The sequence below is a fragment of the Melanerpes formicivorus genome, unplaced genomic scaffold, assembly GCF_026170545.1.
Source record: "Melanerpes formicivorus ecotype bairdi unplaced genomic scaffold, bMelFor1.0.p_v2 SCAF_3006, whole genome shotgun sequence".
NCBI classification, from domain to species: domain Eukaryota; kingdom Metazoa; phylum Chordata; class Aves; order Piciformes; family Picidae; genus Melanerpes; species Melanerpes formicivorus.
Window position 1 is genome coordinate 2,724 of NW_027145357.1, and position 19,646 is coordinate 22,369.

Here is a 19,646-nt window from a genome sequence, read left to right on the forward strand (position 1 = left end):
GCTTTCTGCTGGCAGGGAGAGCTGTGGAACAGAGCATCGTTGACCCTTTCCTGAGCCCTTCCTTTGTGTGTGCTGCTGCCTTCCCCCCAACAAAGCCATTTTCCTGACACCTGAGGAGCTTCCGTTGTCCCCCAAATGGCGTCTATGGGAGGCAAAGAGTTCTCCAGCCCTTCTGCCCATGGTCAGGGCTCCCCGTGGTGCCCCCCATGCCTGCCATTGCCAGGCCTGCTGCCAGATCCTTTCCATCAGCCGGACTCCTGTCCCCAAATCCTCCTGGCCTTTACCCTCTGGGCCCATGGGAGTACAGGAGGGATGCCCAGGGGTATGGGACAGTGTTGGGGGTCAAGGTGCAGGGAATATGCCCAGGGGATGGGGGGCATGCAGGGGGTAGGTGCAGTGGGAAGTGTCGGCGGGGGGGAGGGGGGGGTAGTGCAGAGGAATGAAGGGTGAGGAAAATGCCTGAGGGGAAGCGGGGCGGGGGGGGGGGTAGAGGGTCAGGTTGTTTGCCCAGGGGGGTGCTGCAGGCAGTTCCCCGGGAATGCACAAGTAGTTGACCGGAGGTTATGCAGGGGGAACGGAGGTTATGCAGGGGGAATGTGAGGGATCTCTGCGGGGTGGGGTGAGGAGGTGTGCAGGGGAAGGAGCAGAGCTGAGAGGATTCTGGAGGCACTGCCCGGGAATATGTCAGAGGGGGATACGGGGGGCATAAAGTACCAGGCACGCATGAAAACCAGGAGGGCAGTACCAGGACACGGCGGGGGAGCAGCATCGGGGCAAGCTGGGAGGGTGGTAGGGTGCGGAGGGGCTACAGCAGGTTGTCCGGAGATATGCAAGGGGATTTCCAAGGAGCAGCGCTGAGACATGCTGGGGTAAGGGGCTGCAGGTGGGTGCAGGGTGGTTCCCGGGGCGCAGAACCTGGACATGCATATGGATACAAGATGTTGTCCGGAGAGATGCAGAGGATGTAGGGGACTACAGGGGTTGTCTGGAGGGAGTGGGGTGAGAGGTGCAAGATTTCCACAGAGCATCATCAGGACATCCTGAGGGGAAAATAGAGGTGGGTACAGGGCTTGCCCAGGGACGTGCCGGGGGGGGTGGGGGAGGGGGCAGCGTGATGCAGGGAGGTTTCCGGGGAGCAGCACCGGGACATGCGTGGAGATGTAGGGGGGCTTACAGGAGGTTGTCCGGAGGCATGCGGGGCGGGGGGGCATAGAGGACGCAGAGGTTTCTCTAGAGACATGCAGGGGACATGCAAGGAGTTGTCCGGGGAGCTGCACCGAGGCACGCAAGGGGGATACAGGGGGGGTTTCCAGCATGCAGCAACGGGCGCGCAGTGGGGCTGCAGGAGGGCTTGTAGCGGGATGCCCGGCGGCAGACGAAGGAGTGCAGGGCGGGGGTTCTCAGGAGCCTCCCCGTCCGCCAGGCGCCCGTCCGGGTCCTCCCCGCCTACTTCGTCCCCCCTTCCCCGAGCATCCCCCCGCCCCCACCGGGCTCCGGGACCGCTTTAAAAGGCGCAGCTCCCCGCTCCGCCCAGCTCGGCCCCGCGGAGCGCACAGCATGCTCGCTGCAGCCGGCCCCGGCCCGGGGAGCGCGGCCGCCCCGCCGCCCGCCTGTCTCTGCCTGCTGGCCCTGGCGCTGGCGCTCACCGGGCGCGGGACCGCCGCCGAGCCCTCCCGCACCGTCTACACCAACCACTGGGCGGTGAGAGTGCGGGGGGGGCCAGCTGAGGCCGCCCGCCTCGCCGCAGCCTACGGGTACATCAGCCTGGGGCAGGTAAGGGGCACCGGGAGCGGGGAGCTTGCGGAGAGTCTCGGTGACCTGCCGGGGGGGCTTCGCCAGCCGGAGTCTGCGGGGGGGCCTGGGCTGCGGAGTTACCGGGAGTCCTGGGAGCGGAGAGCTGCCGGGGGTCCCGGTCGCCGGGAGCCTGCGGAAGGGTCCGAAGAGTTGGCCGGGTTCTGGGCGTCGGGGGCCTAAGGGATGTCACAGAGAGCTGCCTGGGGTCCCATTCACCAGGCGTCTCCGGGGGATGCCGGGAATCTGCCGGGGCGTTCCGGCACCGGCAGCCTATGAGGGGTTCCGGGGAACTGTCGGGGGTCCCTACATCGGGAGTTCCGAAGCTGGGGAGCTGCCGGAGGTCTTGGCCCCGGGGAAGCTGCCGAGGGTCACGGAACCGGCGATGTGCCGGTGATGCGGGGGAGCTGCCTGGGATCCCAGGAAGGAGAGCTGGGCCCCGGGAGCCTTTCCGACCGGTCGGGAAGAGGCCAATGCAGCGATGCCCGCGGAGCGCTTTGGCCCCGAGGGCTGGCCGGGCAGCCCCAGTCCTGTTTCTTCCAGCCCAGCCCCGGCGCGGTGCCATCCTGCGGCCCCGGTGGGTCCCGGCCGCTGCTCTTCGAGGTGCCCTGGCCCCGCACAGGGGATTGCACAAGTTCCTCCCACCCCGGGAAGTTGCATCTGTGAATTTAACAAACTTTGGACTCTCTGGCCTGGGTTCATCGGAGGGTTTGAGAACACGAAAAACTTTTGCTTTCAGTCCCCTGCAATACACGCGTGGCTTAAAGGCGAATTTCGTCCCTTTCCTCTCAATTTCTTCATCCTTTCTCCAAACCCAGATGTGGGCTGGTGTCCTCCACCTCTGCTCTGGAGCTGGTTGGTCTCACGTCACCTGGCTGCTGAGTACTGGATGGCACTTTAGGTTGTCCTCCTGGCGAGGTGTCTCCTGGCCTATAAATTATAACCTTGCTTTCTATGAAAATACCGCTTTTAATTGTAAATAAAGTCACAGGGTGTTGTGTAAACAATTCGGGGAGGGGAGGAGGGGAGGCTGAATCAGTGACACTTCCTGCATTTGTGTCAGTGACCTGCCATGGGGGATAGCTCCTCACATTCCACTCTCTGGCTCTTACCTGCTCTGCTTGGCTCTTCTGTCACCGTGGAGAAAATCACTCCTGTTATCCAAATGCCTCTCTCGTGGGACTAAGTGATGGAGATTGTGCAACTCAAAGGGTTTCTCCACGTTTAACCCGTTTCACCCAGGGAGCATCTTGATTGTGCTTCCTACTGTCTTGATTTGTATCAGCTCCTGCTTCACAGTTTTATAGTGTCACTTTCCTAATGGAGCATCTGCTAGTCTCCTGCATTCTTCTTTCCTGAGCTGGTCCCTGCAATGCTAGAGGTATTTGGTCCAGGGGCATGACATGTCCTCACTGGAGCACCAAACCATTCTTCCCTGTACTCTGAGCCCTTTCCCCAGGGCAGCCTGGTGCAGACTGGAGAGCAAGGGTAATATTTATGTGGTTGCATCAGGGAGGTTGTGCACTTCTGGGACTTCCCCAGCTGCTCACAACGCCTTGTCTTCAGCTCTCTGTCTCCCCATAGCCCCTCAGACTTTTCTCATGTGAGCTTGTCCAGGGCCAAAACCTGATGAACTGCTTTCCCTGTGTGCGTGTATTTCCTGCTTTGTGCTTCATTGGGTGCCGAGCCCCATGAGGGCCACTGCGTCCTCTATTTGTGGGGCTGCTAGGGGTGATACCATCCCCACTGAGATGCTCTCCTAGAGGACTGCTTTTGTGCAAACCTCCTGGAAAACCCTGCCAAGGGGCTATCACCCTGCCCTGGGAAGATGTTGGGATGTAAGCAAATGTTGGAGTCCCAGCATCGAGAGGGTGGAGAAGAAGTGATAGAGAGTGACCTGGCTAGGTACAAGGGAGGATCAGGCCTGCTTTGGTGACTGGTGATCTCTTTTCCTCAGCAAGGTGATCCCAGAGTCTCCTGAAGTGCTTGCTGGGCTTTGCACACAGAGGTGTCTACCCCATGACCAAGCTGTCCCCACATGTTCCTGTACCCAACCTGTGCACCCAGACACCCTTAAACACTTCTGGGTTGTGGCAGGCTGGGGTCAGAGTGGCTGGAGAGCAGCCAGGCAGAAAGGGACCTGGGGGGTACTGGTGGATAGTAAGACGAACACGAGCCAGCAGTGTGCCCAGGTGGCCAAGAAGGCCAATGGCATCCTGGCCTGCATCAGGAATAGTGTGGCCAGCAGGAGCAGGGAAGTCACTCAGCACTGGTTAGGCCACACCTTGAGTCCTGTGTCCAGTTCTGGGCTCCTCAATTTAAGAAGGAAAGATGTTGAGTTGCTGGAAGGTGTCCAGAGAAGGGCAACAACGCTGGGGAGGGGTCTGGGGAACAGCCCTGTGAGGAGGGGCTGAGGGAGTTGGGGTTGCTTAGCCTGGAGAAGAGGAAGCTCAGGGGAGACCTTATTGCTGTCTACCACTACCTGAAGGGAGGTTGTAGCCAGGTGGGGGTTGGTCTCTTCTCCCAGGCAAGCAGTACCAGAACAAGAGGACACAGTCTCAAGCTGTGCCAGGGGAGGTTTGGGCTGGAGGTGAGGAAGAAATTCTTCCCAGAGAGATTGGCCATTGGAATGTGCCGAGCCCAGAGAGTGGTGGTGAATGGTGCCACATCCAGCTGGTGGCCAGTCACTAGTGGTGTGCCCCAGGGATCAGTGCTGGGCCCTGTGCTCTTTAACATCTTTATTGATGATCTGGATGAGGGCATTGAGTCCTTCATCAGTAAATTTGCTGATGACACCAAGCTGGGGGCAGGAGTTGATCTGCTAGAGGGTAGAGAGGCTCTGCAGAGAGACCTCAACAGGCTGCACAGATGGGCAGAGTCCAAGGGCAGGAGACTGAACACATCCAAGTGCCAGGTTCTGCACATTGGCCACAACAACCCCATGCAGTGCTACAGGCTGGGGTCAGAGTGGCTGAGAGCAGCCAGGCAGAGAGGGACCTGGGGGTGCTGGTTGATGGTAGGCTTAACATGAGCCTGCAGTGTGCCCAGGCAGCCAAGAGGGCCAATGGCATCCTGGCCTGCATCAGGAACAGTGTGGCCAGCAGGAGCAGGGAGGTCATTGTGCCCCTGTACACTGCACTGGTTAGGCCACACCTCGAGTCCTGTGTCCAGTTCTGGGCCCCTCAGTTTAGGAAGGATGTTGACTTGCTGGAGTGTGTCCAGAGAAGGGCAACGAAGTTGGTGAGGGGTTTGGAACACAGCCCTATGAGGAGAGGCTGAGGGAGCTGGGGCTGCTTAGCCTGGAGAAGAGGAGACTCAGGGGTGACCTTATTGCTCTCTACAACTCCCTGAAGGGAGGTTGTAGACAGGCTGATGATGGTCTCTTCTCCCAGGCACCCAGTACCAGAACAAGAGGACACAGTCTCAGGCTGCGCCAGGGGAGGTTCAGGTTGGATGTTAGGAAGAAGTTCTATACAGAAAGAGTTGTGGCCCATTGGAATGGGCTGCCCGGGGAGGTGGTGGAGTCGCCGTCATTGGAGGTGTTCAGGAGGAGACTTGATGGGGTGCTTGGTGCCATGGGTTAGCTGTTTGGGTGGGTTGGATTGGTTGATGGGTTGGACACGATGATCTTGAGGGTCTCTTCCAACCTGGTTTGGTTTATTCTAATAAAGGTTTATTCTAATGGGCTGCCCAGGGAGGTGGTGGAGTCACCATCACTGGAGGTGTTTAGGAAGAGACTTGATGGGGTGCTTGGTGCCATGGTTTAGTTGATTAGATGGTGTTGGGTGATGGGTTGGACTCAATGATCTCGAAGGTTTCTTCCAACCTGGTTAATTCTATTCTACTCCCTTGAGGAATCATTTCCATCAGCAATTAAACAAAAGGAAAAGCCTTTGCACCCCTGGCTGGTCTTTGTTTGCTGCACTGTGCCAGGAAGAGCAGGGGCAGGCCCTGGCCCGGAGCACTGCAAGGGCTGTGAGGTGCTGGTGCCCCAATCAGTGCCTCTGCCACCATCCCAGGGTGGTGATGAGCCTGTTCCTATCCCAGTAACAGGATTTCAATGAATTTTTCCTTATTTGGTGTCCAACACTATGTTTTGGAAGGCTCAGCAGCCTCACCTGCAGTGCAAGAGGTGGACAGGAATCATCTGGGGCTGGAACTGGAACTTTCCTGGATTCCCTTCATCTGGGAATCATCTGGAGCAATGATGTCCTTGCAGCCCTGGGCTTGGTCCTTACTGGGCTGAATCTGTCCATGACCATCTGAGAATGCCATTCTTAAAGGCAGAAGCACAGTGGCTGGAGCCCTTGTCTCCAGTGAGGACAGGTGATATCTGCAGGAGGGAAGCAGGCATGGCATCCCCAGCCACATCCATCCTCCTGGCAGACACCACTACAAATGCAACTGTGGTCTGCAGCAGTGGGATGGTTTGGGTGACATGCTGGAGGACTTTGATGTCATGGCTAGGGAAGAAACAGGTTCAGCAATGCTCTGACTGGCTCTAGTGCTGTATTGGTGGTGTCCAGCTCCCCAGAAGGTCTCCTTTGCAATATCTCCTTAGCTACAAGTGCCCTTCAACCTGTTTGAAATACTAATGGCTGTTAATGAGGCAGGCCAGGTGCTGGGCTCATATCTGTCTGGCATTGCATGGGGAGAACTGGGTGCTACTGCAGGAGCATCTCCTGGGTGCCTTTACTGCTTGTGAGGGACATGCAGATTCACCAGGATTTGGAGAAGAATGGGAAAAGGGTAATGGAAAAGGAGATCAGGAGATGGCCAAACTGCTTACAATTGTATCTCTGTTAAGGACATCTTTGTAGAGTATTTCCTGTTGGCCAGGACCTCTGAAGGTCTCTGGTCCTACCTCCCTCAAATAACTTTTGGGCTGTGCAGAGCCACAGGTGAGCTATGAAGAATGGAGATTCCAGCACCTCCCCAAGCCCTTGTGTCACCACCTTCTTTATACTCAGCATATCTCTCCTTGCACCTTGTTGCTTCTCATCCCCTTGCTATCTGTACATCTCTGTAACTATCTAGTTCCCATTGGGGTCATGTGTAGCTTCTTCAGCTTAAACCTCTTCCCAGTTTGGACAGATGACATTGGCAAGCATGTGCTTTTCTGAAAGTGAAGCCATCAACACAGTGTGTGTGACAATGCCTTTGTAGAGTGCAAAGCCTGATCCTTTTGCTTCTGGCTTGTTCCACTGACAGCCCAGCTGAGCAGGGTGGCACCAGCCACGGCTTCTTTTGCCTCTTGCATGGCAGGGAAAGAATGCACCTCATTTTTGTTGAGGTGCAGATTCAAGTTGTCTCAAACTGAAGATTCCTCTGAAACTGCAACCCAAACCTGTGAATCAATTGGGAAAATTCAAATTGATCCTTGTGGAAATGAGACTCTCCTCTGCATGCTCTTGGCAGAAGTTACATGTAAAAAATATCAAGGGTGATAGTTGTAAACGTGGGCTCCTGAGCTGAGTGGATGGGGTCTGTGACTGCAGTTGTAGCAGCCTCCTCTGCAGTGGAGCTAGGACCTTTCATTGTAGGCAGCTATCCTCTGGCTGGTCAGGGGATTTGAGGTGTGATTGCTTGTGTAGGTAAGGAGATGGGCTCAGTCTTTGAAGCCCTGCTGCATACCTCTTGGGTGCTCCACTGAGTTCTCCAAGGTTCCCACTGCTGTGGTCACAGGGCTCTGGCCCCGCTGGTTCTGTATGCAGGAGAAAACCCAACTCTTAGGCATGTGCCACGCATTTCCAGGGGTTGCACCGCAGAGCCCTTGCTGAGCTGACTGACCTGAAGCTGGAGAACAAATACTCTTCCATTTAAAAAAAAAAAAAAAAGGGGGGGGGGGGGGGGGGGGGGAGGGGGGGAAAAGTCAAGAAAAGGATTTTTCACTTTCTTTTCCCTTCAAATAGCTTAGGTGAGAGGGGCCTCTGGAGGTCACTGGGTCCCACAGCTGCTCAGCGCAGGGCTGGCTTTCAAGTTAGCCCAAACATGAGAAGATTTTGCCTATTTTCCCTTCACTGAAAAACCTGGGGCACAGAGAGCTTCTGCTACTCTCACCAAGCATCTCCAGAGTCTGGGATGGGTCATCTCCTTCCCTTTCTTGCTGATTTGCATTAGGTAGTAATTTCACATTTATTCCCTGAAAGCCCCATGCCTGCCATGTCAGAGAACAGAAGCACTTCTCCAGCTGTTGTTGTGTAGTATGACCCTCTTATAGTGGGACCAGAGATGAGAACAAATTGAATATTACAGCCTTGCAAACCTCAGGCTGAACTGGTGGGCACAGAGCTGAACCACCTGGGCTTGTGGGATTGGAATTACCCCCATCAAGAGGGATCCTTGAGCAAAAGGCAGGGTGGCTTTACACAGCGCTTCCCTAAAACATGGGGAGGTTGGAGCATCCTCCTTCCCTTTCTGAAGAATGTGATTTGAGGGGTGGGTTTCAGAAGTCAAATGCAGTTAGCAACCATGAATTACTTTGCATGGAGATGTTAAAGGGCTCATCCATGTTGGAATGCAAAGGAAAAGGGGGAGGGGAAGTGGATTTACAAGAACTTGAGTGGAAACAAATGACAGGTGCCTCACCTGGGATCTTGCCCTAAAATCAGTGGGGATCTCGCTGGAGATAGCAGGCATTGAACACAGCCTGAACTTCTGAACTTTTAGGACAGAGGCAGGCTTAATAGACTACTGAATATTAACTTCTCCACACAGAGAAGTGAAGAACCTAATTTAAAGGAACATATGATGTATGATGCAGGGGGGTTACATGTGGAGGGGTACATGTGCCATGGTCTAGTCATGGGGTCTGTGTTGATAGGTTGGACTCGATGATCCTCGAGGTCTCTTCCAACCTTAGTGATACTGTGACAAACATCAGACTAAGGGCAGCAAAGCTGATAAAATGACATTCTGGCATAAAAAGCAGAGTAAAACTAATAAAATACTTAATGCTTGTAGGAGGCACTAGCACCTCTCAAGTATGATAAAAGTGTTGTCATAATCTGCTTCAGCATGTGGACAAACCTGTTTGCTCCCTGTCCTGTCACAGCCAGCCCTGATCTGGCTTCAGGGATGTCACACATGGTCTCAGGGACATCACCCTGGCTCCTGGGTGGTAGGTGGGATCCCAGAGCATGGCTTGCCCTAGTCCTGTGAATCAGGCACAGGGACCACCACTGCCTCCCTGAGCACCCAGTTCATGGCCATGGAACACTTTTTGGGGAAAAGAAAATCCATCTCAGGGGAAGGGAAATTCCAAATAGTACCAAAACTGTGTGACCTGGGAGTGCCAGTGACTGCAGCTTTTGGGTCATTTCCATCCCTGTGTCTGTGAATCCCTGTGGGTTTCCCATGTGGTTCCTGGCAGAGATTGCCAGGCTGGTTGCATAGCCCCAGGGCATTACCAGTGCTTTTGGGATGAAAAAAGAGGAATTGTGGCATCTCCAGATGCTGGGATGCGAGAGCTGGAGGCAGTGCAGCCACCCTGGGGCTTGGCAGGGTGCTCTGTCTGGCATGGTGTTTCAGCTCCGTGCAAGACAAAAAAGGGCAAAGACTTGTAAAAGAGAGTAAGACTTCCCTGAGCCTTCCCTAGCTCGCCTCTGCTCCCAGGCAGCTCTTACTGGGAAGGGACTCTGAACTGGAGCATTCCTTGGGAGGGATGGTTGGTTTGCTTACAAATATTTTCTTTTTAAGGGCTCCTGCTGCCCTCCCTGACTTCAGGCTAAGCACATTTATGTCCCTGCCTTCCCAGGAGCATCCCAGGGCTAGCAGGGATTGCATCTGCTTCTCCTTATGGGGCTGTTCCTGCTGCTGGGGCAAAGCTGGAGCATGGGGTGGGGAAAGACAGCAGGATGAGGCACAGCTCTTCTGGCTCCACTGAAGCTGCTGAGCTAATTTTTTAGCTCATTATTTCAGCTCTGGAGCTAGTGGAAGGCAGTTTGCAAGGCTGTGTTTAAAGGGTGAAAATTCATAACAGTGTTTTCTGGGCTGTGTCGTGCCGGCGCTCTTTGCCACGGCAGTGGCTCAGGGTTTGTTGCCAGCATCCTGCGTGGATGGAGTTATGGTTGCACTGATGCACAGAGGGATTCTGCCAGCACCACAGTGGGAGGCAACCATTGGAAAACACGCTTTTTTTTTTTAATCAAGCCCTTTTGTTTTCAGATTGGAAGCTTGGAAGACTACTACCACTTTCACCACAGCAAGACATTTAAGCGCTCAACACTGAGCAGCCGGGGACCTCACAACTTCCTCCGCATGGACCCCAAGGTACTGGGCAGCCCAGGGTCCCCCAGTCTGTTTGGAGACTGGTGGGATGGGACTTACTACTTCATCCCAGAGGAGCCTGTTTGGTTTGGGTCACATGTGAGCCCAAGCCCCTCACAGTGGCATGTACCCCGAGCCACAGCCCTCTGCATGCTCAGGGTGCCTCACTGGACATGGGGACTTTGAGAGGTGGTGAAAAATACTTCGAAGTGACTGAATGTTAACATCTGCCTGAAAGCCAGGAGGAATAAAAGAGGGGGGGAAAAGCCTTCCAGGATAGAAAGGTTGTTGCATGCTTAAGGCGTTGATCCAGTTGCCACAACACTTGCTGCCTCAATGGTTGCTATGTGTGAAATCCTTGGCAGTGGCTCTTCATTGCTTTTTCCTAGAGCAAGCATCCAAAGGGATTTTCAGTGCAGCTGAATTGATGAAAGTCATGGCGGTGGGGAGAGGAAGGAAGGGACCCACAGGACCTGGGATTGGGTGGGTGGGGGAAGGGCTTTCCTCCACCCTCAGCTCCTGCCAAGCGTCCCAGCCCTCTCAGTTGCTCCTTCTGCAGAACAGGGGAGGGGTTAATGTGGTGAGGGTCTGTTTTTTGGGGAAGAGGAAGGAAATAAAGGTGGGAAAAGCCTTTGTGAAGATACCCATGCTGCAGCGAGCTGCTGGTGCTTGTACTGATGCCTGGCTACCCATAGGGTGCTCCTGGCTACCCTACCTCTTTCACAAAGTATTTCATGCCAGCTCAGTACAATACTTCCCTCCAGACCCACATGGGGATCCTGTTTTCCCCATGCAGCCCGGCTTTCCGGAGGGATTTGCTGTTAAATGTTTGGACAGGGTCGGTAGCACCTGTCTGAGGAGGCTCAGTCAGAGGACTCAAACTCGTGGCTGAGTTGCTGGTGAGGGTGCCCTGGAAGTGTATTGGGCTCCAGTTAAAGCTGGTTTACCCTCAGGAGGTGCACAGGCATCCCAGCAGATGATGGATTCAGCCCTGCCATTGAAATACCTCCATTTAAATGAGTCTAGTTTGAATGCAAACCAAATCAATTGGCTTTTAGTCTTTTTAGCATTTCCCTGCCATGCTCTATGGACAGCAAGCATCAGCAATTAGCTCCTCTTCTCTTAATCCTTCCTTATCACTCAAAGTTCAAGACCTCTTGGTATGTGTTATCTTTCCCCCTCTCCCATCCACATTTGCAAATCCTTCTGGAGATGTCTGGTCTTTTGGCTGGCACCAGCTTAGCGTGCCAGGCACAGGAAAAACACTGGGAGGAGGAGCCATGAGCTGCAGAAATCCCCCAAACCCAGCAAACCTAATAGTTTGCAGATGTTGGGTGGTTCACGCCTTCCAGGGGCTATTGTTTCCAGAACTGCTATTTATCAGTTTACTCTGTTGTGGGGGTTGGTGGCATGAAGGCCAGGTCCTGAGAAGAGGACTGTGGCCAAGCCCTCTGTCTTGAGGATGGCTGGGGAGAGGGAGACCCAGAGAACATAGGGCAACACCTAGAGTCCTGGTCTTCATGAGACCACTTTGCTGCCAGACTCCCCTCTTCCTCAAGAGACCCCTGCAGCCAGTGAGTGCTCTGTTTGGTGCTTGTAGGAGCCAAGCGAGGTGGCAGGTGATGGAGAGAAGTAGCAAATCCAGCAATGTTGGAGACAGGTCATGGTGGCAAGACTTAGAGGGACAGTGGTGTGCAGAATGGGGTCACACTGTGCCCTGCCACCCCTCATATTAGCTCATCTTGCAGCTCTCATCACCGTAAGCTTTCATAGCTTGCTGGTATGCTCCTCTTGGTCCTTGCAGTGCTTGAGCTTTCAGCCTTGCTGCTCTGGTCTCTCAGTCCTCATTGGAGCACGTCACAGCCTCCATCCCTGTTCCTTTGGCCATGAACTGTACCAAGATCAACCCAACCTTAATTACTTCTGCTGTGCTTTGTGGCAAATATGCTGGAGCCATTTTGTTTGTCATAAAATCACAGAACTGTTTAGGTTGGAAAAGACCTTTAAGATCATCTAGTCCAACTGTTAACCCATCAATGCCAGGTCACCTCTAAGCCTTGTCCTGAAAGTGCCACCTACCCAGGCCCATGTGTTATCATCCTACCCAAAGACTTATTTCCTTTATACCCGGTTGGGATTTCTCCCCTTGCAACTTGTTACTTCTCATATCCTTTTACAATGCATCTCCACATCTCTCTGACCACCTGGGTCCTGTCGGAGAAATGTGTAGCCCCTTCAGCTTTGAACTCTTCCCCACAGATGACGCTGGCAAGTGTGTGGTCCCGGATCTCTGCTTTAATTCCTGGACCATCTGCTAGAATAAGTCAAGCTATTGCTTTTCTGGAGCTGCAGAGGGAGTTGTGTCCTTGCTGTGCTGGGTATTTGATTTGGTGGAGCTACCCTAGGTAGCTGGATTGGGGCATCATGCAATGAAAATCTCAAAGTAAGGGGGGATGTGCAGGGCTGTCCCTGTGTCCTGCCTTCTCACAGGGTCCTTGTGTGCCATTCAGAGTCACCATGTTCTTCCAGCATCACAGAATCCAAGCATGGTAGGGGTGGAAGGGACCTCTGGAGATCACCTAGTGCCACCCATCTGCTAAAGCAAGGTCAGCTGCTGCAGGCTGCCCAGGATCACATCCAGGAAGTCTTTGAACCTCTCTAGAAAAAGAGATTCGTAGGGTTTGCTAATTAGGATTTGCAGGGATGGAACTCGGGACCGTGTTGCAAGAGTTTTGGCCATTTCTAGTAGCTAAAAGATTTTTGTTTTCTTTTTAATTTCTGAGCTTTCCTTTCACCTCAGATAAGTGTTGGAATTTGATCTCAGTTTCACAAGCTGCATTAGGTGCCCCAGGCTCTTGCCCCCTCATTCATTTTCTTCCCACACCAGCCACATCAGTTTAGCAACCCCTCTTTGAAATCAGTGCCATCACACAGCTGAATTCTGTGTCCACTCAAGACTCCTCCATCAGCTCCCAGCTGGCGGTGCTGGTGTTGATTGGGAGGGTGTTTAAGGTGCAGACTCCCACAGGAGGTACCACAGCTCCTGGCAAACCCCATGAAATCCCATGTCTTCCATGGTTCCTTCATCCAACAAAGCTCCAGGGAAAGGCAATAGCTGTGGCTGGTAACACTGCCAAGGAGAGCTGCTTTGAGGAGAAAAGTTGGGAATTTGGGCCCTATCCTCTGTTTAATGTGTATGTTTGTTTTTTTTAACTGGACCATTAAGTTGTATTTTTGCTTCCAGTGCTTAAATCCAGCCTTTTACGAGCAAAGCAACCTGCTGTTGTCAGCCAAGGAAGCTAATTTTTCTATGACATATATTTTATTTTCCTTTCAGCAGTTTTTTTGCCTTTAAAATACATGTTTAGGCTGGCAACGCTCAGGTTTTTGATCTGTAAAGCTCCCCATCCACCTCCACCAAAGTCGGCAAGCTATAAACCATTCAAGAGGAATTTGGTTTGGCCAATGGCTTCACATAAATGAGCCCCACAAAAACCTGCATTTGGGATTTTTGTTACAAATCTTTAGCCCCAGGAACAGAGACATCCCCATGAACAGCTCAGCTGTTCCCAAAAGACCTCAAGCCAGCAGGATGAAAGCATCTGGTGAGGAGGGATGTGTCACAGAGCCCTGCCAGCTCATCAGCTGGTGATTCCCTTCTCCCTTCAGCACCAGCATGTGGGAAGACTTGGTCTGTAAACCTCTTTTGCAACCTATTTTCAGTCACTTGGGGTTTCATCTCCATGCTGAAGGGCAGGAGAAGCCTTGCTGTGGGCAGAAAAGGGTCTGGAGGGGAAAATATTGACGAGGGACAAGATGTGGCTACTCCGAAACCAGCACCATTGGCAGCTCCCACTCAGCAGTGCAGGCAAACACCAGCGTTTCCCAATCCTGGCCTTTTCCGACTCATTTCCTGTTTTGATCTCCTCTCCTGTCATGCCCCAGTGAAAAGCAAACAACTGTCAGAGCGGTCAGCCCAAGGCCAACTTGCCCGCTCTGGAGTTTGCCACATCCCCTGAGACCTGCCCTGGCTGCCTGTGGCTGTCCCCCATGTGTGGTGCTTGGGGACAGCCCCAGATTTATGGTGTGACCAGCAGCTGGGAGGAGCAGCCCCAGAGCTGGGCGCTGAAGCCTCGGTGCTGGGCTGTGGCTGCTGCCTCCTGGCCAGGGACAGAATCAGCCCCAGGATGACGCCAAGCACCTGAGCCTCCTCTAGCGCTTTGTGTAAACACTGAGCTGTGTGGATGGTGTCCAGTGGGGCTCTGGGGGCTGGCCGAAGCTGGGGCCTGTGGCATATGCTGGGGGTGACGTTGTTCACTCTGAAGGGTTGTGCTGGGCCCCCACTCAGAGCCCACCAGAAGCTGAGCTTATCCTGCCTGTCTGTCTGTCCAGCCTTCCCCCTGAACCAGAGCTGCTCTCTCTGCAGCAGCTCTGGCTGAGGAGACTGCTTTTAGCTGGAGTGTGGAATGGGTCCAGGCTGTGGGTCACACCACTTCCATGTCCCCTGTCAGTGGGTGATGCCAGGCTCTGTGCCCATTTGTAATACCTGGCTCTGTGTCCACAGACAGTGCCAGGTGCCCACAGTTGATACCAGGCACTCTGCCTGCAAGTAATGCTGGGCTCTGTACCTATGGATGGTGCCCAGCTCTATGCCTACAGGTGATACTGGGCTCTAAGACCTGCATGGGAGGCACTCCTCTGTGCCCACACGTAATTCTGAGCTTCAGTTCAGCAGGTGATGCTCAGGTCTGTGCCCATGGGTGATGCTGACTCAAAGCTCTCTTGCAGGTGGACTGGCTGCAGCAGCAGGAGGTGAAGCGGAGGGTGAAGAGGCAGGTCTGGGGTGAGCTGCATGCTCTGCCCTTCAACGACCCAGTGTGGCCCAACATGTGGTACCTGGTGGGTATCTCCACTGCTGCCCCCTGAGGAACCCCTTGCTTTGCAGGGGGAGTAGTGTATTTTAATCAAACACATCACCACTCTTTGCCAGTGATAGAACACCTTCATATCAGCAATGGACAAGGGTAGAGTCCTGCACCTGGGGAGGAACAGCACCATGCACCAGTATGGATTAGGGGTTGGCCTGCTGGAAAGCAGCTCCATGGAGAAAGACCTTGGAGTCCTGGTGGACAATAAGTTCTCCATAGTATGGCAACCTGCCCTCGTGGCCAAGAAGGCCAATGGGATCCTGGGGTGCATTAAGAGGAGTGTGTCCATCAGATTGAGGGAGGTTCTCCTCCCCCTCTACTCTGCCCTGGTGAGACCATATCTGGAGTATCGTGTCCAGTTCTGGGCTCCCCAGTTCAAGAGGGACAGGGAACTACCATAAAGTGTCCAACGGAGGCAACGAGGATGATGATGTGACTGGAACATCTGTCTGATGAGGACAGGCTGAGAGCCCTGGGGCTGTTTAGCATGGAAGACTGAGAGGGGAGCTGATTAACGTTTACAAATATCACAGTATAACTAACTAAGGTTGGAAGAGACCTCGAGGATCATCGAGTCCAACCTATCAACACAGACCCCATGCCTAGACCATGGCACCAAGTGCCACGTCCAATCCCCTCTTGAACACCTCCAGGGACAGTGATTCCACCACCTCCCTGGGCAGCACATTCTAATGACCAATGACTCTCTCAGTGAAGAACTTTCTCCTCATTTCGAGTCTAAACCTCCCCTGGCACAGCTTGAGACTGTGTCCTCTTGTTCTGGTGCTGGTTGCCTGGGAGAAGAGACCAACCCCTTCCTGGCTACAACCTCCCTTCAGGTAGTTGTAGAGGGCAATGAGGTCACCCCTGAGCCTCCTCTTCTCCAGGCTAAACAATCCCAGCTCCCTCAGCCTCTCCTCGTAGGGCTGTGCTCAAGGCCTCTCCCCAGCCTTGTTGCCCTTCTCTGGACACGTTCAAGTGTTTCGATGTCCTTCTTAAACTGAGGGGCCCAGAACTGGACACAGGACTCAAGGTGCAGCCTAACCAGTGCAGAGTACAGGGGCACAATGACCTCCCTGCTCCTGCTGGCCACACTATTCCTGATGCAGGCCAGGATGCCATTGGCCCTCTTGGCCACCTGGGCACACTGCTGGCTCATGTTTAGGTGGCTGTCGATCAGCACCCCGAGGTCCCTCTCTGTTTGGGAGCTCTCAGCCACTCCGACCCCAGCCTGTAGCTCTGCATGGGGTTGCCGTAGCCAAAGTGCAGCACTCGGCACTTGGACTTGTTGAATGCCATCCCATTGGCCTCTGCCCATCTGTCCAGTCGGTCGAGGTCCCTCTGCAGAGCCCTTCGACCCTCTAACTGACCAACCTCTGCCCCTAACTTGGTGTCATCTGCAAACTTGCTGATGACTGACTCAACCCCCTCATCCAGATCATCGATGAAGATGTTGAAGAGGACAGGGCCCAGCACTGATCCCTGGGGGACGCCACTGGTGCCTGGCTGCCAGCTGGCTGTGGCATCATTCACCACCACTCTCTGGGCTCAGCCTCCAGCCAGTTCCTAACCCAGCAGAGAGTGTAGTGGTCCAAGCCACGAGCTGACAGCTTAGCCAGCAGTTTGCTGTGGGGGATGGTGTCAAAGGCCTTGGTGAAGTCCAGGTAGACCACATCCACAGCCTCCCCATGTCCACCAGACGGGTCACCTGATCATAGAAGGAGGTCAGGTTGGAGAGGCAGGACCTGCCCTTCCTAAATCCATGCTGGCTGGACCTGAGCCCTTGGCCATCCTTCAGGTGCGCAGTTATTGCCACCAGGATAATCTGCTCCATCACTTTCCCTGGCACTGAGGTCAGGCTGACTGGCCTGGAGTTTCCAGATTCCTCCATCCAAATCTTCTTATGGATGGGGACCACACTGGCCAGTTTCCAGTCATCTGAAAGGTGGGTGTCAAGAAGGGCCAGTCTCTTTTCACTGGTGCCCTGTGATAGGACAAGGGACAACAGACACAGACTGGAAGACAGAAGTTCCACTTCAACATGAAATCTTTACTGTAAGGGTGCTGGATCTCTGGGGCAGGCTGCCCAGAGATGTTGTGGAGTCTCCTTCTCTGGAGACTTTCAAGACCCATCTGGATGTGTTCCTGGGTCATCTGCTTTGGCAGGGGGGTTGGACTCCATGATCTCCAGAGATCCCTTCCAACCCCTCCCATTCTATGACTCTGTCTGTGGCAGCAGGATATTAAAGTCAGGAATTGATACACAGGAGAGCCTGGTTTGAAGTGTTTCACCATCATTAGTTGCCCCTCCTTCTGCTCTGCACAGTGAAGGCTCAGGAGCAGCTCTGCTGCCTTTTACCCATCCAAGAGCTGGAGCCATCTGTTTGCAGTACCATTTTTCTCCTGCCTACTCCATCGATCTGTGTTTGACAGGGAAATTCTTTGGAAATTAAGCATGGAAAGGAAAGGAGCCCTGCAAAAGTGATGAGCCTGCAGTATTTGAAATGGAAAAGAAAAGCAGGGAGGTATCATTGCCTGGATTAACTACTGCTGGATGGCTTTGATCAGTGGATCAAGTTAGAACAGATCCAGCAGCTGTATGGCAGAGGTTGGGCTGTAAATATATTTTCTGGTTGGTTAATTGGACTCCCAGCCTGGCTGCTCTCTTAGATAGGCTGAAATGGGGCTGCAGCCCTTTTGCAGCTGTACTTTTCCCACCCTGTAGCACTGCAGCGATAAAAACAATCGCTGCAGGTCGGAGATGAACATCCTGGCAGCCTGGCAGAGAGGCTACACTGGCAAAAACGTGGTGATCACCATCCTTGATGACGGCATAGAGAGGAATCATCCTGACCTCCTGCAAAACTATGTGAGCTGCGGGCTGGATATGGACGGGCTGGATATGGACGGGCTGGATATGGACGGGCTGGGGCTGGCCCATATGGTGAATTAATTTCTGGAGAATCTCAGCATGTAAACACAGCTTAAGTCTGTGCATTGGCAGATTAGAAGCAAAAGGGTTTTTTAAAATCTTGAGATGTTTTTTAAGAAGGAAATCAGGTTTTTAGACAAGAGAATTTTGTGGGGAAACTCCCCTTGCAGCTGCCTGGGAAGCAGCCACCTCCCTCTGGCTCACCAGGGCAGAGCCAAAACCCTGCATGAACCGGCTCAGCCCCAGCTCAAACCCTAAATGGGCCTGGTGATGGGGGGACAGTGCCAAGGAGGCAGCAGAATTTGGGATTGGGTGGACTTGTCCCCATGATAGCAGGATGTTTCCCCTGGAAAAGACACAGGGTTGCAGCCCAAATCTATTCACCCTGAGCAACTGGTGAGGAACTAAGGGGAAAATGTCATTTTTGCTTGGCTTGGCTCCACTGGCTACCACAGTGGCTGCAGGTGAGGCAGGATCACACCACTGCCAGGCCACTGTGTCCCACACTGTGCTGGTGAGTGGAATCTAATGGTGGCAACATTTTCAGGACCCTCTCGCCAGCTATGATGTCAATGGGAACGACCACGACCCGACTCCACGCTATGATGCCAGCAACGAGAATAAGTACGTGATGCTGACTGCCATGGAGCTGCTGTCTGCGAGGGTCCCCAGGGCTGAGTGTCCCCTCATGGGGTCTCTTCCTGGTCCATGGCCTATGCCCCTTCCCAACACTGCTGAGGACATTGTGTTGTGGGCTTGGTGCAGCGTTGTTGTCTAAGGCAAATCTAGCCTGTGGCAACTACCCTGGTTGCCAGTGGAGCTGTGAGCCATGGCGTAATGCACCAGGGGCTTCCTCACGGTGGTCGAGGATTAAACCACATGAGTGAGGCTGGGTGGCCTAGATGTCAAAGCTTGGAGGCACTTTCTGGGCTTCAGTTTATGCAGGATGGGCACGTGGTGGCACATTTCCATGTGCATGGGAATACAAAGAGCAGATAGAATTTAGGTGCAAAAGCAAAGAGCAAATTGCTCTTGGCAGGAAGATGTGAAGAGCAAGTTTCACTGAGGTGCAAAAAGCAAAGAGAAAGTTGCATCTAGGTGCAAGATGCAAACAGCAGATTGCTGTCTGCTTTAAGTTTCCTTGCTCTGGATTTTGGGTAAAGGCTCTGCAGTTCTTGGAGCACTTCTGTCCATTGCTCAGCCTAGGGCTGGTTTCTGGGTGGCTGGAGGAGTCTTTGCTGTGGGCCATCAGCTGATGGGGGTTTCTCTCTGCAGGCATGGCACTCGCTGCGCAGGGGAGGTGGCAGCAGCGGCGAACAACTCCTATTGCATCGTGGGCATTGCCTACAACGCACGCATTGGAGGTGAGGCTGGCGCCTGCCTGCAGCTCCCCTACCCTTTGCTGTCCCCCTGAGAGACTGTGGCCATCCTAGTCCTACTGACAGGCTCCTGGGGCGGCTGGTGGATTGCTGGTCCCCCAAATATTGGTGGGAGAGCATCTCCTCCTTGGTGCCACAGCTGCAGGGAGCCCTGGTGGGGCTTGGGGGAGGATGGGTGACACAGGGTGCAGAGGACTCCCACCTGATATATTTGGGGCTGGAAACCTTCTGCTTGGACTACCTCCTTGCTGTGAGGATGTACGAGCATCAAGGATGTGGTGGATTCATCCCAGCAGTCCACAGCTGCTCTCAGGGGGGCTGTACTTGGGGCTGCTGTGGTTGGTGCTG

General features: G+C 53.9%; 1 protein-coding gene across 1 annotated transcript; it reads left to right on the forward strand.

Annotated features, from left to right (window-relative positions):
* Positions 1–1,557: 1,557 nt before the first annotated feature.
* On the forward strand, positions 1,558–19,283 carry LOC137440428 (proprotein convertase subtilisin/kexin type 6-like; the record flags this gene model as incomplete). The annotated part of the gene is made up of 6 exons (XM_068136692.1): positions 1,558–1,773; positions 9,958–10,062; positions 14,848–14,958; positions 17,713–17,856; positions 18,467–18,543; positions 19,195–19,283. Coding segments are annotated over exons 1-6 (742 nt in total), but the record flags the coding sequence as incomplete, so codon positions are not given.
* Between the last annotated feature and the right edge of the window lie 363 nt (positions 19,284–19,646).